Source organism: Beta vulgaris, chromosome 8 (assembly GCF_026745355.1).
Source record: "Beta vulgaris subsp. vulgaris cultivar EL10 chromosome 8, EL10.2, whole genome shotgun sequence".
NCBI lineage: Eukaryota > Viridiplantae > Streptophyta > Magnoliopsida > Caryophyllales > Amaranthaceae > Beta > Beta vulgaris.
This window is the reverse complement of record NC_079209.1, coordinates 58,784,418-58,805,040: the sequence shown is the minus strand read 5'-3', so window position 1 is coordinate 58,805,040 and position 20,623 is coordinate 58,784,418. Positions and strand designations below refer to the sequence as shown.

Genomic DNA, 20,623 nt, shown 5'->3' with positions numbered 1-20,623 from the left:
CTTATGAACTGTAAGTCATTGAACGCCCTTATAATTCATGTCCCTTGTGCAATAACCATGCTCTTTATTAGAATATTTTTTTTGCAAAAACTTCCAGTCTAATTAAAGCCAAGAAAAACAATGCATGTATTTCTACATTTTCACCCCTTATCTCCTTCATCTTAGTCCTTAGCTATGTTGTGCCAACTCTTTGTGCAAAGAAAGTGGATAGCATAATCTAAACTCAATTACGAGTTTGGGATAAAAAGAAAAAGAAAATCTCTTAATCAAAAGCATGTGAATAACTAATAAGCATTTGAATATGAAATGATCTATATGACTAGATTTTAGTTAGCTAAGCTAATAGTGATATTAGTAAGGACTCCACAAATTATAGTACCACTATGCTAATGGGACAAAAGTTTAGCTAACTAAAATAGCATTGCTCTTTAATTATTTTGGTGTAGCATCAAAGTATTATCTTGGGTCTTTCTTAAACTGAAATTCTGCAAGATGATTACAAACTAAATTTAAGATAAAGGCACTAAAATATAATTTTAATGTGAACTTAGTACTGGCCTCAATACTTATTAAACTTAGGCTATGTTTAGTTCACTTGAAATTTTCTGATCTGAACTTATCTGATCTAATCTGATCTGAACTTATATGTTCTGATCTGATCTGATCTGATCTGATATGATTACAAGATCTTATCTTTTAGATTTTTCTCAATATATAAGAAAAAAATATAATCATGTAGGGTCTTGTTTGATTCGTCTCAATGATGAGTACTTTATTAATATTCAATTATTATAATTTTTACTAATATGTAATGAAATATATTTAATAGTAATAATAATTTTTAAATATAAGTATGATCTGAACTGATCTGATCTGATCTAAACTTATTTTTTTTTTGATTTGATCTGATAAGATCTGAAATTAGCAAAAATAAGGTAAACTGAACATAGGCTTAATATGCAATAGGAGTTTTTCTTTTGCTCAATACTTATTAAACTAAAATGGAATTTGATGATTAGAGAAGAAAATAGTTTATTATCATTGGCTGAAAATTGAAATAGAAGAACAGATTATTACACATTTGCCTAAAAGTGCGTCAATCCAAACTCGATTTGACATTTTAGTCTAACTAGACTAGTAACTAGGGTCTAAAAGTTTGCAGGTGTTGAAAGAATGACCTATCCATTCCTTCCTTCCTTTCTTTTTGTCTATAAATAAATAATCAAAATATGAAAACAAGTTGTTGAATACTATTTTTTTGGTTGGGAGAAGTTGTTGAATATGTTATACGTAACGTAATGCGTAGAGCATCAACTTGATTCCATTCCTTCCTTTCTTTTGGGCTATGAAATCTAGACTTAGCTCCTTTACTCACAAGTCACAGCTCACACCTTCTTTCAAGAAAAAAATACCTAGATTAGAGCTGATCATTTTAGCCCAATTCGCTTTTTGGACGGATTTTGGCTATGTTTAGTTCACCTGAAATTTTCTGATCTGAACTTATTTTTTCTGATCTGATCTGAACTGATCTGATTACAAGATCTTATCTTTTAGGTTGTTTTTATATAAAAAAATATAGTTATGTGGGATTTTGTTTGATTCGTCTCAATGAGTACTTTATTAATATTCAATTATTATAATTTTTACTAATATGTAATGAAAGATATTTAATAGTATAATGATTTTTAAATATAAGCATGATCTGATTTGAACTTATTTTTTCTGATCTGATCTAATCTGACCTGATCTGGTTAGATCTGAAATAAGAAAAAAAAAGGATAAACTGAACATAGCCTTTGTAAAAAAAAAAACGTAACGTATTGCAAACATGTTCAAATGTTCATGCATGCCACACGTAGATATTGATTTAGAAACCTTGATGGGATTTGGAGGGAAGCCTTGTGCGTGTATTCTTTATGTGTCAAGATTGACATTATCTTTATGAAAGTTGCACAGATCAAAAGTCCATCTCGACCACCATATATGCCGTTACTCATTGAAATTTTGGTCTAAACTTCTGTCTCATGAACCAAATTACCCATCTCACACTTTCAGTCCCTTATTCTTCCTATTTTTACGGATGACCTATTATGAGCAAGATGTGTATGATGTATTGATGTATGAATTTATTGATCATTTTAAAGTTGGTGATTGTTATGTAATACAGGGGATAGTAATAGGGGTGACAACGAAATGAGACAACTCGCGAGCTACTCGAGATTGACTCGGTCAAAACTCGGTCAATGTTTGGCTCGAGTGAGCTCGAATTGAACTCGAACTCGACTCGAAATGTTGGTGAGTCGAGTTGAGCAACTCGATACTCGACTCGAAAACTCGTGAGAAGCTCGAATACCTAATTATCAATAGCAAAATACCTAAATTCAACATGTTTTTACTTTATTGTTGCTTGTAACATGAGATACTTGCAAGCTACTCGAAGCTCGACTCGGTCAATGCTCGTCAAAACTCGACTCGAGTGAGCTCGACTCAACTCAAACTCGACTCGAAATGCTAACGAGTTGAGTCAAACTAGCTCAAACTTGAACTCGACTCGCATCATTGCCACCCCTAACTAGTACAGTACTTTCTTTATTTTTGAGTTGATACTGGATTGCAAATAAATCTATAAAAATTCTTAACTAACTATGGTTCTATATATTAGTAAATAAAAGAAATTTGTATCTTGTTGCATTGCATGTATATCAATTAGCATTATTTATTTTTGGTTCGACTGGAGTCGATGGAAGGAAGGATTTATAAGATTTTTTGTCCTAACTTTGGAATTGATTACAACATCGGTTTTTGGGACACTAACAACGGTCATTTTATGATATCTTCTATTAAATATGTTTGAACTCATATACATATTATATTTTTTAAAAAAAAAATTGGTAAGAAGAAATCATCTGGGTTGCCCTTACATAGGACTCCCATTTAGAGGCCCGTTACAATCCTGACACCCTTTGGGTTGCCCTTGCATAGGGCGCCCATCCAGAGGCCCGTTACAATCCTGACACCCCCAACCCCCTTCCCCCCTTAAATCCCAAGCAAGGTAGGAATTGAACTCTAGACCTTGCTAGGAAAGATGAGAAAGCTCACCACTTGAACCAACCCCAATTCCTATATATACATATTATATATGACATAAGGATCAAACATTTTGTAGAAGGTTTTTACATTATACTCTGTACTCAATACTCCCTCCGTTTCATTTTAATCTATACACTTATGTAAGAATAGTGCCTTGAATGGTGCCTTAGCTTGAATGTGTTTGGTAGAATCCGTGAAGAAGGAATGACATAAGGCTGACTTTGAAAGCACATATCTCTCAATCTATAAATGGTTTTGATGTAATTCAAGTTGGAGGTGATAGCTTGTTCTAAGATCTTTCCAACGATAGGTCATATGCCCAATTATGTTAAGAAACGAGAAAGTTATGATCGTTTTACGAAGAGCTGACGAGAGCTGACCGCGACTCGCGGCCAGAACCGCGACTCGCGGTTTTGTGGATAGATTGCGACGAGTGTTTTCATTAATTGTTATTAGACGGGATAAATTTCCGATTTACCCTTAGGTCGTTTATGCGACTAAGATAGTCTATATATAACATCTTTAACTCTGTATTCCTAAGGTCATCATCATCATCAATAAAAATATTCTCCCTCTCTCTGCCGTGGACGTAGCCAAATTGGTGAACCACGTAAATCTGTTGTCTATTTTTATTGCTTTTGAATTCATTATTTGTTTCTCTCTCACATCCGTTATAACAACTTACACTTTTGACGCATGTCAATGCAAAACTTTAAGGACTTATATCTTTAGTTTTGTATTTGTAAATATTATAAAAAGTACATATTAATAAAATACATACTAAGACGAATCTAACAAGATCCCACATGACTATGTTTTTATTCACGTATAAATCACAAACGAAGGTCAAAGTGCAATTTGTGATTAGTGTAAAATGTCAAAGTGTAACAATTAAAATGAAACGGATGGAGTATATTATTATTTGAGTCACAAATTTTATTTCATAAGTTTTATGTATTTACAAATAAATAATAATCTTGTATGTAGCTCTTGAAATAGTAATAAGAAAGAATTGTAGCACTTTTTTGTATATTACAAATAATGCAAAGTGTTTCGTTGCCAATATATAAGTACTATTGCAATTATATAAATAGTAGTTTCCAAAAGTTGTTTGCATTTGACCTTTGAAATGTTGCATATTAATGGTTGGAAATTCAAAACAAGTATTGTCTAATGTACAAAAAATGTAAAAAAGTGTTGCATTTGGGATAGACATGCAACATTAGCTGAAGAAAAGACAGACCTAACGCAGCACTACATTGCTTTTATGCAACATTTGAAAGCCTGACGCAACACTTTACCAAGGTTGCATTAGATCTATCAAGGTTTGTAGAATTTTTGGTTCTACCTCATGTCATGATAATAACTAAGAAGACAATGCTTGTAGATCAACGTATTATCTGAATTATGCTCTGGCAGATTTTTGCATTCTCTTAATTGCGTTGATTGGTAAGCCTATAGAGTATAGTTGATCATTGATGTACATAAAATTTGGGACGATGTAACATGTATTCCCTCCGTCCTATAATATAGTGCCTACTTCATTTTTAGTGGGTCAAACTTTAAAAATTTTGACCGAATATTCTCATTTGTATGTGTAAGAATACATATTCATGTTGGATCTTGTTAGATTCGTCTCAATGTGTAGTTTCATAATATCAACTTTTTGTATTTTTTATTAATACGAAATTGAAGATATTAAAGGTCAAAGTTACATCTTGGAGACCGTGTAAAAAAGAAACAAATAATATATTATGAGACGGAGGGAGTAATTATAGATGAGGAGAGTGTTGCCAAAAACAAAAAAAATATATATATGAGTGGAGAGACTAAAAACTTTTAAGCTTTGTAGATTTTGTTATATTAATACACGTTATGCAGAACAGCAGAAGTAATGACCTTTGCGACAAACTTTTTATAAAGTGGGTAGTGGAAAGATATTGTGATTTTCTGGACTAAGCCAATGTAGGAAGACGGCCGAGAAAGTAGAATAAAGAGGAAGGCTAATCAAATTATGAAGACATAAGGTTTGTAAACTTGTTTTTTTTTTTTTTTTGGTGTTTAAAGAACTACTACCTCCGTTCTTTTTTAGTTGCAACATTTGACAAATTGCACTATTCATGTTCTCTTATTTGACCACATTTATTGATTTATATGTTAAACAAAATATAGTCATGTGGGGTCTTGTTTGATTCGTTTCGATGTAAGCTTTCATAATATCAAGTTTTTATAATTTTTACTTACATACAATTAGAGATAAAACGATTTGAAATTGTACATTGGCAAGCGTGAAAGTCAAAACGTTGCAACTAAATAAAAACAGAGGTAGTATAAGAGTGGGGATGAGAATCGATTTTTCTTAGACTGTAATTTCTACCAGATATTACAAACCAAATTTAAGTTAAAGGCACTAAAAAAATTGATAATGTGAAATTATTAGTGGACTTGTACTTATTAGTTATTAAACTTAATATGCTTATCGAAGACATAACCTTTTTCTTTTGCTGAACTCTAATTTACTTTTGCTCAAATTTAGTGTGATGACAACGCTAGAATATAGCTTATTATCATTGGCTGAAATAGAAGAAAAGATTACTAAATCTGCCTAAAGGAGAATCCTAACTCAATTTTGACTTTTGAGTCTAAGTAGTGTAAGAAAAAGACATGCCACAACTTAATTATATGATGAAGCAATAGAATTAATTCAAATATTGCTAAGATATTGATTAATGATGAATTTGTGTTGAGTTATCATTGATGTAAATCTGAATATATTATACAAGAGCACTCTTAGGAATTAAAGAAATCCTAATCCATGAAGGACATCAAAATCTAATCCTAAGCCAATAATGTTTAAAGTCCTAAATATACAATACTTTCTAACAAATATTTAAAATTGATTTAGTTAATTGGAGACCCTCTTTTTGCCCTTGTGACAAGAGTTCGATTATTTTTCCTTGCAAAGTGTGATCCCAATTCCCTCCGTCTCCCTCTCCCTTCCCCTTCCCCTTCCCCTTCCCCTCCCACTTGTGCAAGAGATATTCACCTTAACTTGAAAAAATTCAAGTAATTAATCCATAAAAAGGATATTAAAATATAATTTTCCATTTCTTATTACTCCTTCCGTCCCAAATTAATTGCTACATTTGCTTTTTCACGGTTTACGAGATGCAAATTCAAACACCAATATCTTGAGTTATACATATGAAAAAATTATAAAAATTATATATTTGGAAAATACAAATTGGGACGAATCAAACAAGATCCAACATGACTATGTTTTTTCTTATGGATATAGAGTAAAAGATAGTAAAATTATGACGTAAATAGTGCCTACGGTTAAAATGTAGCAACTAATTTGGGAGGTAGGGAGTACCTGGATTGTAGCGAGGAGGATAAATATTGAAATATGAAAACAAGTTGTTAAATATCTTTTTGGTTAAGGGGAGTTGACAAGTTGTTGAATATTTTATGAACATCAATGTGGTTCAACCTTTTCTTTGTTTTTGAGGTACTACTGTACAATGAAGGTTCTAGACTCTGCCGTTTGCTACGTTTGCTGTTTGCTGTTTGCTGTTTGCTGTTTGCTGCTTGCATCTCCCTTTACACTCCTTCCCTGACACCGATCTTAGTAGACCTCCATTTAATTTGATTAGCATAAAATATTCAATTACTTCACTCAAAAGTCAAAAAGTACTTGAATATTTTATGCTTAGCACCATCTAATTCCTTCCCTTACTCTAACTCGATTTTGGCTATAAAATCCACTCTTACATTTTCTACTGATCCCAATTCCCACCATACTCCTTACTACATCCCTTTATTCTTGTGCCTCTTTTTCTACCTCACTTTCATAATCCTATTTGAGTAGTCCCAAAACAATCCAAAAAAGAAATGCCTGAGGTTGAGCGTATTCAATATCAACCTCAAAACGCTTACTTCTTTGATCTAAATTGGTCCCTTTTAATACCCATCCATATGTTGAGGCCTGACTTATTTCTCTTCTTTTCTTCCTACTCTTCACTCCCACCACCACCACCACCACCACCAAGCATTAGCACCATTCTCAAACTCGCCTTGCTTTTCGTCGTCGCCGCCGTTTTCCTTGCAGTGTCATTGAACATCTATGCACATCGATCTGATGGGTCTCTTATTTTCATCTGTAGATTAAAGTGTAAACATAAAATTTCCTACATTCTTTGTGGTGCCCTTCTTTTCTCTCTTCTTTGTCCTTCATCTTTTTTTCACTACTCATATATTTTTATCCTACTCCTTTCTATTTGGCCGTCTTTCAAAATGCAAGAACTATTTGATTATGTTCTCTCTTACATTATCATCATCAACATCACAAATCAACCACCTCAACCTGAAACTGAATGGAATCAGCTTGATCACACCCTGCAAACCTTATACTACTATGAATTAAGGTGGATACTATCAATCTTAGTCAATGGATTTCTGAGGCCTTATTTCTCACTCTTTTTCTCATATATCATAATCACATCACCACATAATTTTCTCAAAGATTTCATTCTCATCTCCATAATCTCCATATTATACCTCTTCATCTCCATCAAAATCTGTCTGACTGAAGATGATAATGGACTCCTCTTCATCGTAATAAGACTCGATTATCGAAACGGATGGTCCCCTTTAATCGCCATTGTATTCATTTTCTCCATCCTCTATCCGACCCAGTTTTTCTTCTACACTATCCCTTTGATTCCATTCCTGGGCCTCTGGCCTTCTGTCTCTCTTCATATTCTCCGCGGTCTTCTTCTACGAGCTAAAGCAGCGTTCACTGCCTTTCTCACCTGCGGTGCGCCTGTTATCCCTTCCCCGTTGCAGCATCCTGCTGAATTCGTCTAGGTGGTAGACTGGTAGTGGTACCATCAACAAGGTCCTAAACAAATAAATGGGCTTCCTGTACTCCTATTCTAGAAACATATAATACTTGTATCTTGTCATTGTCAATAATAGATCTAATATCTTTATCTCCCTTTTTTGGAACTTGTAAAGCAATCACCACTTTCCTACCATCAGTTAATTCTAACATGGTATATATGGTGCTATTATTTGAGGTTTCTGATGAATGATGATCCTATATTTTTCACTTTATGGACACCATCGATGTTTATTTTATTCCTTGCTTTTATACGCTTTTCATGTTTTATTATAGCGCAACAATTCAACAAAACAAAAGTTAGTACTGTGTATGGCAATATTCAGCTTAAACTAGATTGACCATCAGAAACTATTAAATGCATAGTATAACTACTTTGTTTTCTTTTAGTCAGACATGATGAAACCCATAATTATTTGGTTCTTTAATGAAGTGCAAGACCAACAAAATCGGAATGATCATTAACCTTTTCACAGTAGTTAAAATAATAGAGACGTGATCCTTCAGGTGTACAACAACAAGCTGTACAACCAATTTTAAGCATAGAAGGAAGAATTTTAGTTTCTATATTTATAAATTAAAAAAAAAAAAAAGGAAAATGATATACATAGCCCTTAATTATAAACAGATGCATAATGGAAATTGTAATTTACGGAAATTGTAATGCATAATAACATTTAATTATGGATGTGTTTTGTAACTTTAAGCTTTTTGGTAATTTTGTTGTATTTGAAGACACCAGATGCATGCACAAGATAATACTTTCCTAAAATAAAGGCAATCCAAGCTAGATAGCTTCGAGCAATAAGATTCCTAAAATAAAGGCAATCTTAGCTAGCTAGCTTCGAGCAATAAGATCATAATGTGTCCGGATCCTCTAGAGTTTTATGAAAACTCTATAAAGTATAGTAGAATCCTGACCATATATTATAAAATCAAGGGCTCATGATTAGTGGGAAAGGAAAAGATATAGACAATATATTCGGGGAGAAAAGAGGGGGGATTTTTGGGAAAGAAAATACAAACCTTTGATTTCATAATCAAAGGCTGATATTTAACGAACTCTACCGTGTAGAGTTATTTTGAAACTCTAGAGGATCTCAACACGATCGTGTCCGATCATAATGACAGTAAATATTTCTTTCTTATAACACGTAATTTTGTAGTAGAAATATTTTGCGATGTCATCATTTCATGACTAGGTTAAGTAAGAAGAAGGCCAGAAAAAAGTAACAAGAAGACGGCCGAAAAGGAGGACAAAGAGAAGAAAAGCTAGTCAAATTGCATGAGATAAAGTTGTATGTCATTCAACAACCAGTTGAAGACCCTACCACTACTAACCCTCCGAAATCCCAATGACACTGAGTTTGATGCCATATTAGTATCATTATTGACACTATTTGTGGTAATTGGTGGTGCCTTAGTAACTTAATGCCAGAATTTTTTCGACGACTAGTACGAAGGAATTAAAGGCTACCAATAATATAATATGACAGTCTCTTTGTTAAAAAATATATATATATGACAGTGTATTGAGATGAAATCTTTGCCACATAATATTTGTTCATAGTGTGTTTGAAATCTCACAAAAAATAATCGTATTGGTAGACTATAATGATACCAGAGTTGTATATGTGCATAATACGAGAATGGTGAGTTGGTTATTTGGTGGTGGGACAAAGGGGGTGAAAACAAGTAAATAGAGAATTTGCATTAGAAAAGTGGGTTTATTTTTTTGTGAAAAGTGGGTTTCTTTTTTTTCATGATGTAAATGATACAATTATATGTATATTTATTTTTTGGTTCTACTATGAGGAGTTTCCCAACGCATTCAGCAAATGGACTAATCTCTCGCGAGACTTTTCATGGGTATCTCGAAGGGCAACATCCCTCACATGTGGGTTTTTTTTCCATTCCCTAGGCTTGAACCTGAAACCTTGATTAAGGAGCGAAAGACCACTCACGCTAACCCCATTTGGTTCACAATTATATCATTTATATGTATACAGTATATACATGTACTCTTATATTTTTTAGAATAGTATGTTGTATTGTAACTTTTTAAAAGTTGAAAATACTACTCTGAACTTGAAAATGTGTCTTATCGATATCTCGACGTTAACCGCCTGATGACTCGGTTACTTATCTAACAACGCCAAAAAATTATTAGTTTATATTGTAATGAATGCAAGATTACCAATTAGTGGAAAAAAACATTATCCAACGTCAAAGAATAAAGTTTCCATCAAATAATATTGTATTTAACAACAATACCAAAACTTATGTTCCCACTTTTTCCTTTTTTTATCATCAAGTATGCGACTCAATATTATTATTCCACGTCATTAGATATTAATACACTTTTTTGGAGAAATAAATAATTAAGGCATAAAATGATTAACATCAACTAATAAGATAAAAGTGGCAAAAATAATAATACAAATAACAGACATTTCCTATATATGGTAACATTCAGCTTGAACTCTTTGGTGTGCGGAGGAAACTTACATAAACTAGCTTGACCATGAGATACTAGTATAAAATAACTCCGCTGTTTCTTTTTATGAGTTTCGGAATATTTGCCGTTCTTGTCTTTCCCCCCAACATAAAGAAACCAATATCATTTGTTTCTTTGTTAACTCCAACCCAACAACTTCGGACTTGCTATCTTGACTTCATAATATTCACTAGTCAGATTTAGTTCACCACTAAACTCTCTCTCCCTCATTTTTTGACTGGCTATGACCTATGAGTACCTCAGTAACGCCAAAAGTGTTCGTCTCTAAAGAAACATCAAAAAGTGCATGAAAATTTAATTTTGGAATTACACTTTTTCTCCGCTCATCAACGACTAAGCCCGATAATATAGATGGGATTCCATCCCAAGTCTTGAGTACCGTCTCCTCAAAATTTATTTATTGGCTTCGGTTTTGCTTCAAAATCACGGCCATGTGACCCAAATTTATTTATTTTTGCATTTTGTAGTCCTAAATGATCCCCAAACACTTACATAAAAGAATCATTTTTCATTGCATTTTATGTTACTTGTACAAATATAGAGAAAATATATACATAACATATATATATATATATATATATAGAGGCAAGATCAAGTGAGAAAACATTTTATATGAGAAATGAGAAAGAACCGCCACAACCCTTTGATTTTAATAAATCAACGTGCGATATTATATCTCACCTCCACACACTCCCCCCTCTTCTTTTCAACAACTTTTACAGAAAAAAATTTCAATCACCGTACTATCAATGGCGCTACAATCAGCACCGAAACTTCTCACCTCTTCTTCGGTTTTCTCCCAGCAACGAACGTCTCGTCTTCACAGGTTTCGTCGACCTTTCTAAGAATGCTCTCGTCATCAAAGAATTGCATATCACGACTGGGATTAACATTGACCGCTCACATCGCAATGAATCTGCAGTTATATATTGTATTGTGTTATATTATAATTTTTTACTTTTCAAAAACTTTATTTTCATCCTGTTACACACTTGTACTTGTAGATGCGAATTTGCTTTGTTTGGATTCTTCGAGTTAGACTGTGATGTTGAATAATTTTAATTTGATCATTTTTTTTACATGTTTCAGTGTGTGTTGTATTCAGGTGATGTTGGCTCATTTGGACTATGAAAACTAATTAGAGTTATGGCAACATGTGTATAGAGTTATAGGAAAAAATAATTAGAGTTGTAACAATATTTTTTAGAGTTATAGGAAGAACGAATTAGAGTTGTAGCAATACTCCAATAGAGTTATAGGAATGCTTGTTTAGAGTTTATAGGAACTTGTCACAAGAGTTATACCAATACGTCTTTAGAGTGGTAGAAGTAGTAGTTAGAATTTTAGCGACATTTGTTTAGAGTCAAAGGAAGTAATAATTAGAGTTATGTCCACACTTATTTAGAGTTGTAGGAAGTAATAATTACTTAGTCATACCACTGCTTGTCTAGAGTTATAGAAAGTACTAATTAGAGTTACACCTACATTTGTTTAGAATTACAAGAACTACTAATTAGAGTTATAACAATACTTCTTTAGAGTATAACAATGCTTGTTTAAATAATCTTTTTTAGAATTTATAGGAAGGCACTAAAGTTATACATATACTTCTTTAGAGCTGTAGAAGTAGTATTTAGAGTTTTAGCATCATTTGTTTAGAGTTATAGAAAGTAGTAATTAGAATTATGTCCACACTTGTTTAGAGTTATCGAAACTGATGATTAGAGTAATGTCAAGACTTGTTTAAAGTTGTAGGAAGTAGTATTTAAGAGTTACATACATGTTTTTGTTTAGAGTTATATGAAGTACTAATTAGAATTACAGCAACATTTGTTTAGAGTTGTAGGAAGAACTAATTAGAGTTATAGCATACACGGGATCCGATAATGTCATTTAGGTATTATAATCTTATAGGCTACTCATCTCTTTCATAAAAAGCTTGTTGTCTTACTTTTGTTAGAAATGTGCCATATCCTTGTTTTGCTATATATATCAGCTACATGGATGCTTCATTTTATGTTGAGTTGAGAATTATCTCTATTGAGTTCCTTTAGTTCTGTTACCCATTTGGTAGAGTATTATGTGTGCAATATACACAAAAATGCGGGTTCAACTCCCACACATGTTATTATTATTTGATAAGCTTCGAGTACTTCCTAGTTACATGGTCTTGTTACACTATTACAATGTAAATTTGCTCTTTTACACTAGTTTTAGTCAAAATCGAATTGAGGACAACCCTCAATTTTAGTTTTAGTGTACATGAGTGTTATAATACTGAATTCTTTTCCTTTATGTTTAGGGTTCTAACTAGCAGAGTCATTTCATAGCCTATGTGGGAATCGAACCCACATCTTGTGCATAGCACAATGCTCTTCCATTTGAGATAATAGGTTTTAGGGTGTTCGAACATGATGTGCCCAAAAATATTTCTGTTTCTAAGAATGAGTATATTATTTTAGTTACCATTTCTTTCATGTGTACTAGAGAGATGTGCGATTTAGGGAAAAGAGCATTGACCGCCATTTGTGGATTTTGCTAGAACTATCTTTTCTTTCCTCTTTCCGTTATCTCTATGTTTCTTCTTCAATCTATGACTTATGAATTTCTATATATCATGGTCTTCATGAAAGTCACAAGTTAAAAGACATTACTCATAGACTAAAGAAAATTTCTCTCTCTCATGTGAGTACCTGAATTCAGCACATCGTATACACATAAGATCTAAAAAGAAGAAAAAACAATAAAAAAAGTTAAGAAATTGCATAATATAGGGTTTGATCTCGAGACCTCAAGTACATATACTAAAGTTTTAACCACTAGGCTAAGTTGTACTTAGTATTATTATCATAAAGTATTATATCAATAAATGAAATTTTTTCCTTATTCAGGGCATAGTCCGAGCCTAATAACTAATTGAAATATAAAAACAAGTTAGAATATCTTTTTGGTTAAGGGAAGTTGTTGAATATTCTATGAGCATCAATGTGGTTCAACCTTCTTTGTTTTTGAGGTATTACTATAGAATTAAGATTCTACTCTTTGCCGTTTTTTGCATCCCCCTTTATCCTCTTTCTCTCACACCTTCCTTAATGGACGTCCATTTCAATTTGATTGGGCCAATCTCAAAAAAACGGTACGTCGTACTCGTTCACTCAAAATTCAAAAAGTACTTGAATATTTTATGCTTAGCATCACCTAATTCCTTTCCTTACTTTAACTTATATTTTGCCTATAAAATCTACAACTCTTACATTTTTCACTCCTTACCACTTCCCTTTTTCTACCTCACTTTCATAAACCTATTTGAATAGTCCCAAAACAATCCCAAAAAATGCCTGAGTCTTACCGTATTCAATATCAAGCTAATGATGCTTACTTCATTGATCTAAACTGGACCCTTTTAATACTCATCAATATGTTGAGACCTGACTTATTTCTCTTCTTTTCTTCCTACTCTTCACTCCCACCACCACCACCACCACCACCACCACAAAGCATTAGCACCCTTCTCAAACTCGCCTTGCTTTTCGTCGTCGCCGCGGTCTTCCTTACCGTGTCATTAAACATCTATATACATCGATCTGATGGTCTCTCATTTCCATCTGTAGATTAAAGTGTAAATATAAAATTTCCTACTTTCTTTGTGGTGCCCTTGTTTTTTCTCTTCTTTGTCCTTCCTCTGTCTTTCACTACTCCTATATTTTTATCCTACTCCTTTCTATTTGGCCGTCTTTCAAAATTCAAGAACTATTTGATTATGTTCTCTCTTACATTATTGTTTCGGTATCGAAAACGGTGCCGGACTCTTTGAGAGTTGTCCGACAGTAAATGGATGTCCGTGAGGGATCTGCAACAATAACAAACGTGAGCTACCCTCGGGGGTGTTTCGAGGAAACCCCCTCCGACGCTCAAGTCAGCTAATTACTCAAGAGGATTCTAGAGAGAGAGAGGCTTAGAGAGAGATATAGGCTATTTTTAGTATGAGAGAATGTACCTGCAGGAATAGTACTGGATGGCTATTTATAGGCGTACTATTCACCTGACAGGGCGTGTAATCTTGTGACACTTGTACTGTTGGATTGATCTTGTCAGAGGGAAATTCCCTTTACTTTGTCGTTTTCCTTGGCCGTGACGGCGGTCTCAGCATGAAGACAAAAGATGATGAATTTGGAGTGGTCCCCCTTTTGTGAGCCCACGTCACCTTATTTGCTCTCGGCCAATATGCAATGTCGCTAGCAAATTTGGGTTACACCCTACAACTAGCCCCCAGCATCTTTGACGGTCGCGACCGTCATGGATGTTCTAGTTGACGTGGATGATTAAGGTTCCCTATTAATTGGCCTTTTTCTTATTTCCAGTGTCAACCTGGGGTGAGTCGTTGGTTTTTGGAAAAAGTGCATCATTACTAAACTCTGGAATCCCGCTCGTTTTTTTCCTTTTTGGACTTTAGGGTGTATCATCGCGAGCGACACTTGTCATGCATCCAGAGGCAGTTGATACGGTTTCAATCCAAGCCCTTTATTTCGGTATTTAAAAGCGAAATTCCTTTTTTCTTTTTCTACTTTTACTCAATCCTTCTCCTTCCTTCAGACTTTTCTCTGTTTTCTCCATTTTCTTGCGAACTTTGAACTCGCTGTTTTTGGTGCAGATTGTTTCTTTGCCTCGAAATTGCCAAATCCTGCTACTTTTCTTTGTTCCTTCACAATCTCCGAAAAAAGGTCACTTTTTGGCTCCGTTTTCTGGGTTTATTCTCGGAGGATTTATCGACATGTTGCGACATTTTCTCCGGCGAGCTTTTGCTGAGAACCGTTTCCTGGGACGTTTTCTTTGTCGAGGTCTTCTTATCTTTCGTCTGTCCCTTGTTCAGGTACCCCTTTTTCTACCTTTAGTTTTTTTTCATTTTTTGGTTTTTATTTTTCTTCCTTGAAATCATGTCGGACCAGTCAGATAGTCAGAACTCTTTAGGAACTAACTTGATGACTGAGAGTGAACCCTCTTCTCCTTCTCTTCATGGTGGGCCCAGCTCATCAGATTCTAGCCCCCCAGATGGGAGGACTCGCCTCTTGGCTGACCTTCCTCTTACTTCTGACCGGGAGAAAGAAGAACTTAGGTCTAAGTTTTTAAATGACCGTTCCTCTCCCGAATTGGCCAATTTGACCACTCAGTTTTTGACCGCTAGGATGAGTGGAGATAATCAAACACTTAAGGAATTGAGACATCAAATTCTGGCCCGTAGGACACTTAGGCATCCTCCCCCTGATGCCGTCCCTGGGTTGGATGTTCAACCTTTGAGAGAGCATGCCTGGTTGAGAGCCTAGGCTGATGCTGGGGTCGTGACGATCCCAGCGTTTCGACCGTCTTGCCCGAGATCCAACTCCTTCTCATCCTCTATCCTCCTGTTGTCAATTTAGGTTCTGATAGCGACTCTATTGCCAGCATGGAACATGATGCTCCTTCCTCTTCGGCCGTGACCATGATCCCGTCCCAGTCAATTTGACGTTGGAGAGAGTTCTGCTATGCCTTCCTCTCCGCGGCCTGAGGTGATCCCGGCCCGGACAGATGTCCTCATTCAGGGAAATGGTTGCCAGTGGACTATAGTGACGGCCCAAGAAGAAGACCGTTATTTGCAAGAACTGGCGGTTGGCAGCCTTAGAGCTGAATTATTGCGGAGGTTGCTAGGAAATTGTACGGCTTTCCTTCTGAGTACAACCTAGTGGTCCCGGCCGAGGGAAGTAAAGTGATAGACTGTCCTCCCGGTCATGTTGCCGTGTATGCTCATCACCTAGAGTATGGACTGCGGTTTCCATTGGACCCGGTATAGCTAAAATCATCCAAGCTTTCAATGTCTGCCTTGCCCAGCTAACGCCTTTGGCCGTTGTAGATTAGTCGCTTATGTTTGGGTTTGCCGTTATAATGGCTTTCCCGAGACTTTGAATTTATTCCGGCGGTTGCACTGGCTGAGAAAGAACGGCTCCGCCGAGAAGGGCTGGTGGTCTCTGATGACGGCCGCAGACAAGATGACGGTCTACCCAAAAATGAGTGGGCTCAAAAGTTGGCAGGGAGCCTTTTATTGGCTGACGGTTCCGGACAATTTTCCTCTTCGCCGCCACTTCACCAAACCTTTTCCCAGGATGGAGGACGTTACTAAGTATGAGTTGACGGAGGCCGAGTTGAAGGCCTTCGAATATTTTGATTCTGTGGACGCGGTCCTTGAGGGGGATGAGGGTGAGACGAGGATTCCCCGTATTTGGCTTCCTCACGCCAAATACATCCTTGGGAATGAGCCTTTGTCCGCTGTCTTCCTGTGCCGGACTCATCCAGAAGGTGGGTAAAGTGACTTCTGGTCCGACATGATCTTTATATATCTTTTTTATTTTTTGTTTATGCGCTTAACTTTTCTTGCCGTTCTGACTGTTCTGTATGATTTGCTTTCAGGGGACGTCAGCTTGGACTTAGAAGAGCTTGGGTTTGGACGACAATACGTCCATGGCCCCGAATCCTGACGAGCCTCTTATTGACTACGACACTATCCACGGGCTCACTGGCGGCCCTCGGGGAACTGATAGGAATCCGGCGCGGAAACCGGGCTGGGAGGACGGCCCGTCGTGCTGGAGACTCAGGGTCGCGGCCCTGGCGCGGGGAGTCAACTCCTTCTCGCTCCACCATCCAGGTCCCCATAAATAGGGGTGGGTAGTACCTCTCGTCGACGTCCGCGAACCTGAGATTGATGCCCCTAACAAGCGAGTCTGTAGAAGTTAACTCTGCGGATTGGCCGTGAATGACAATCAGGGCTCTCTCTTTCGCCTGTACGAGAGCCGGCCCCGGGAGATCAGCAATTTCGGACTCCTTGCGCAGCAAAGATGCTGCGTTGGTTCTAGCTGCTCTACCCGCCAAAGGGTGTACGAGATGCTCAGCAGGCCAACCTTCCTCTCGGACCTCGGTCCGGGAATATTTTGTCGGGCGCAAGAGTGGATTGAGACTAACATCGTCCCTCTTTGCGCCTCGTCAAGGCTGCCCTTTCTCATCCTCCTTCTATTGCCGGCCAAGCTTTCAGACCGGCTCTGGATGTGAGGAGGATGAGTCCATTCTTGCTGACATCCCTGCCAATGGTGTTTAGGGTATCGTCTTCTGAAAGGTTCAGCTACCTTTGACCGTCCGCCGAAAGTTGGTCGCCCTGCTGCTCAATTGGCTCACGACCTCTTGTTGGTAAGCACTTCTTTTTACTTCTGTTCGTCGTCTTTCTCTTTTTTTTTTTTTTTTTTTTTTTTTTTTTTTTTTTGATCTTTTTTTGCTGTGCTTTTTAGGCCGGGAATTCTGCTGTTGAGCTTATAGCTCAATACTTGGAGTACAGCGTCTGGCTGAGAGCGCTGGTGGAACCATCCAAGGTTTGGAGGCCGACAAGGTTGGCCTTTCTGCTCAGATCTCTCAATTGGAGCCAGCCTGGAATCTGAGAAGAAGGCTAAGGCTGAGGCTGACAAGGAGCTGGGGAGCTACGCTTGAAAGCCAAGGAGCTCGAGGACCTGCGGCTGAAGAATTCCAACTTGGAAGTCGCTCTCAAAGCGTCCCAGGATGAGAAGGAGACTGCTGCGAAGGAAGCTGCTGCTGAAGCTCATCAAGTTGCTGTGGCGGACTTCAAGAGGTCTGAGGAGTTCATTGGCCTTCTCGGCGAGCGATATGACGGGGGCTGGGTGGCCGCTAAGAGGTGTGTCTGCCACTCCCATCCAAGCTTTGATTGGGAGCAGATGGAAATCGCCTTTGGCGAGGGTGTTCACAGGCCCCTTAGCGGACGAGCCCTATATCTGCTCCGAGGAGGTTATTGCCAACATTTTGCCTACTGCTGAAGATGATGCGCCTCCTTCATGAAGACTTTGGCGGTCATCTTCAACCTCCTCAATAGCGTCCAATAGTTTGTAATAGTTTAGATTGTCAGCCTTTGAATGGCATGTAAACTAATTTTTGACTTTTGTTACTGGATCCATAAATGCCTTGTTTTGAGTGGCTGACAATTTTGTTTGTAGTTGGCCGCCAAGCCAGTAATTTATGATTTTCCTTTGATACACATTATTCTCTTATTTAATCCGAAGCTTTTGTGCCCGTTGCTCTATGTTAGCCATATTTCTATTTAACTTTTCTGTTTTGCAATAATTGTTTGGCCTGTCATTTGGTCGCTAATGTTTATGTTGCCCGTTATATGGCCATTAGCGCTTATTCTGCCTGTTATTTGGCCGCCAATACTTATGTTGCCTGTAATATGGCCATTTAGCGTCTATTTTGCCTGTTATATGGCCGCTAATGTTTATGTTGCCTGTTATATGGCCATTTAGCGTTTATTTTGCCTGTTATATGGCCGTAATGTTTATGTTCCTGTTATATGGCCATTTAGCGTTTATTTTGCCTGTTATATGGCCGCTAATGTTTATATTGCCTGTTATATGGCCATTTAGCGTTTATTTTGCCTGTCATATGGCCGCTAATGTTTACTTAGCCTGTCATATGGCTGTTATGTACTTAGCCTGTCATATGGCTATTAACCTATCTAGCCTATTATGTGGCTATATGATTACTTAGCCTGTTATATGGCTGTTAACATTTGTAACAATCATTTTACTTAGCGAAAATATGGATAATGATGAGCAAACATAAACAGAATGTCGGAACGCTAACGGAGTTTTATTTATGTATAATGCCATCAAAGGTCCTGGCCCATTACATTTCTTTTGAATTATACATAATATTTCTTAAGGACGTCAGCATTCCAGCAGTTCTTCAGCTCTTTCCCATCCATTCCTTTGAGAATGAAGGATCCCGGACCTATCTTTCGAGCTATGATATATGGGCCTTCCCAATTGGCAGTTAGCTTACCCTCTGTGTGAGCTTTTCCGTGGCGGCTGTCCTTCGCAGAACTAGCTCGCCTTCAGCTAACGGTCTCTCCAAGACCTTCTTGTTGTAGGCTTTACGGATTCGGTCCTTGTACATTGCTGATCTCAATTCCGCTTTTAACCTTATCTCAGGCAAGAAATCCAAATCCTCTTCAGTGCCTGATCATTCCTTTCCAGGGCCTGATGTTTTATCCGATAGGTGGGCAAGCCTACTTCTACTGGCAACACTGCTTCTGCCCCAAATGTTAGCTTGAAAGGGCTTTCCCCCGTCGCTTCTTTCTCAGTTGTCCTATTTGCCCATAGAACAGCCGGTACCATCTCGGCCCATTTTCCCTTAAACTCATCGAGCTTCTTTTTTAAGGCGTTCAGAATTTGCTTGTTGGCGGCCTCTGCCTGACCGTTACTCTGAGGATGGCACACTGCGGAATATGCAAACTTCACGCGGAAGTCCGAGAAAAAGACTGAATGGGCCTACAGTCAAATTGGACTCCGTGGTCGAATACGATCGCGGCCGGGATGCCAAACCTAGTCATAATGTTCTGCCAGATGAACTTTTTTACTTGGTTGGCCTTTATCTTCGCTGTCGGCTCCGCTTCGATCCACTTTGTGAAGTAATCAATGCCCACAATCAAAAAACGCCTTCCTCCCGTCGCGGTTGTGAACGGTCCCAGAATATCCATTCCCCACTGAGCGAATGGTATCGGACACAGAATGGGCTGTAAGTCATTGGCGGGCCTATTTATCACCGGTGCAAACTTCTGGCACTTATCACATCTTTTCACATAGCCTTGCGCATCGGACAACATGCTGGGCCAGTAGAATCCAGCCCTGAGTGCCTTTAAAGCCAGTGCTTTACCTCCAATGTGGTTCCCACAGACACCCTCGTGAATTTCTTCCATTATCTTCACGGCCTCAGCAGATGTTGCGCATTTTAACAGTGGCAGGCTAAATGATTTTTTGTACAACTCATTCTGATATATCACGTACCAACTTGCTTGCTTCTGCAATTTTTTGGCGGCTGTGGGATCTGCCGGGAGCATTCCTGTTTGCTTGTACCTCACTAGCTCGTAAACCATTCCCCTTGCTGGTCAATGCTGTATATCATGGCCACTTTCTGCGCAATGCTTTTTTCCTTGAGGATGTCAACCGTGACCATCCCTTCCACCTGGAATGAGTCTGAGCTAGCTAGCTTAGATAGGGAGTCCGCCTTCATGTTCTCAGCCCTTGGAA

General features: G+C 37.4%; 1 protein-coding gene across 1 annotated transcript; it reads right to left on the bottom strand.

Annotated features, from left to right (window-relative positions):
- Nucleotides 1-19,516: 19,516 nt before the first annotated feature.
- LOC130589952 (uncharacterized) lies at nt 19,517-20,292 on the bottom strand. Its single transcript, XM_057391611.1, has 2 exons — nt 20,140-20,292; nt 19,517-19,798 (listed from the first exon to the last, which is right to left on the bottom strand). Exons 1-2 carry the CDS (start codon nt 20,290-20,292, stop codon nt 19,517-19,519), a joined length of 435 nt encoding a protein of 144 aa, XP_057247594.1.
- Between the last annotated feature and the right edge of the window lie 331 nt (nt 20,293-20,623).

Excerpts from the sequence above, each read along its gene's own strand:
- LOC130589952 (XM_057391611.1), bottom strand. The coding sequence starts at position 20,292 with ATGGAAGAAATTCACGAGGGTGTCTGTGGGAACCACATTGGAGGTAAA. Across the intron at positions 19,799-20,139 it reads AGTGCCAGAAGTTTGCACCG|AGTAACGGTCAGGCAGAGGC; the intron begins GTGATAAATAGG and ends TGCCATCCTCAG.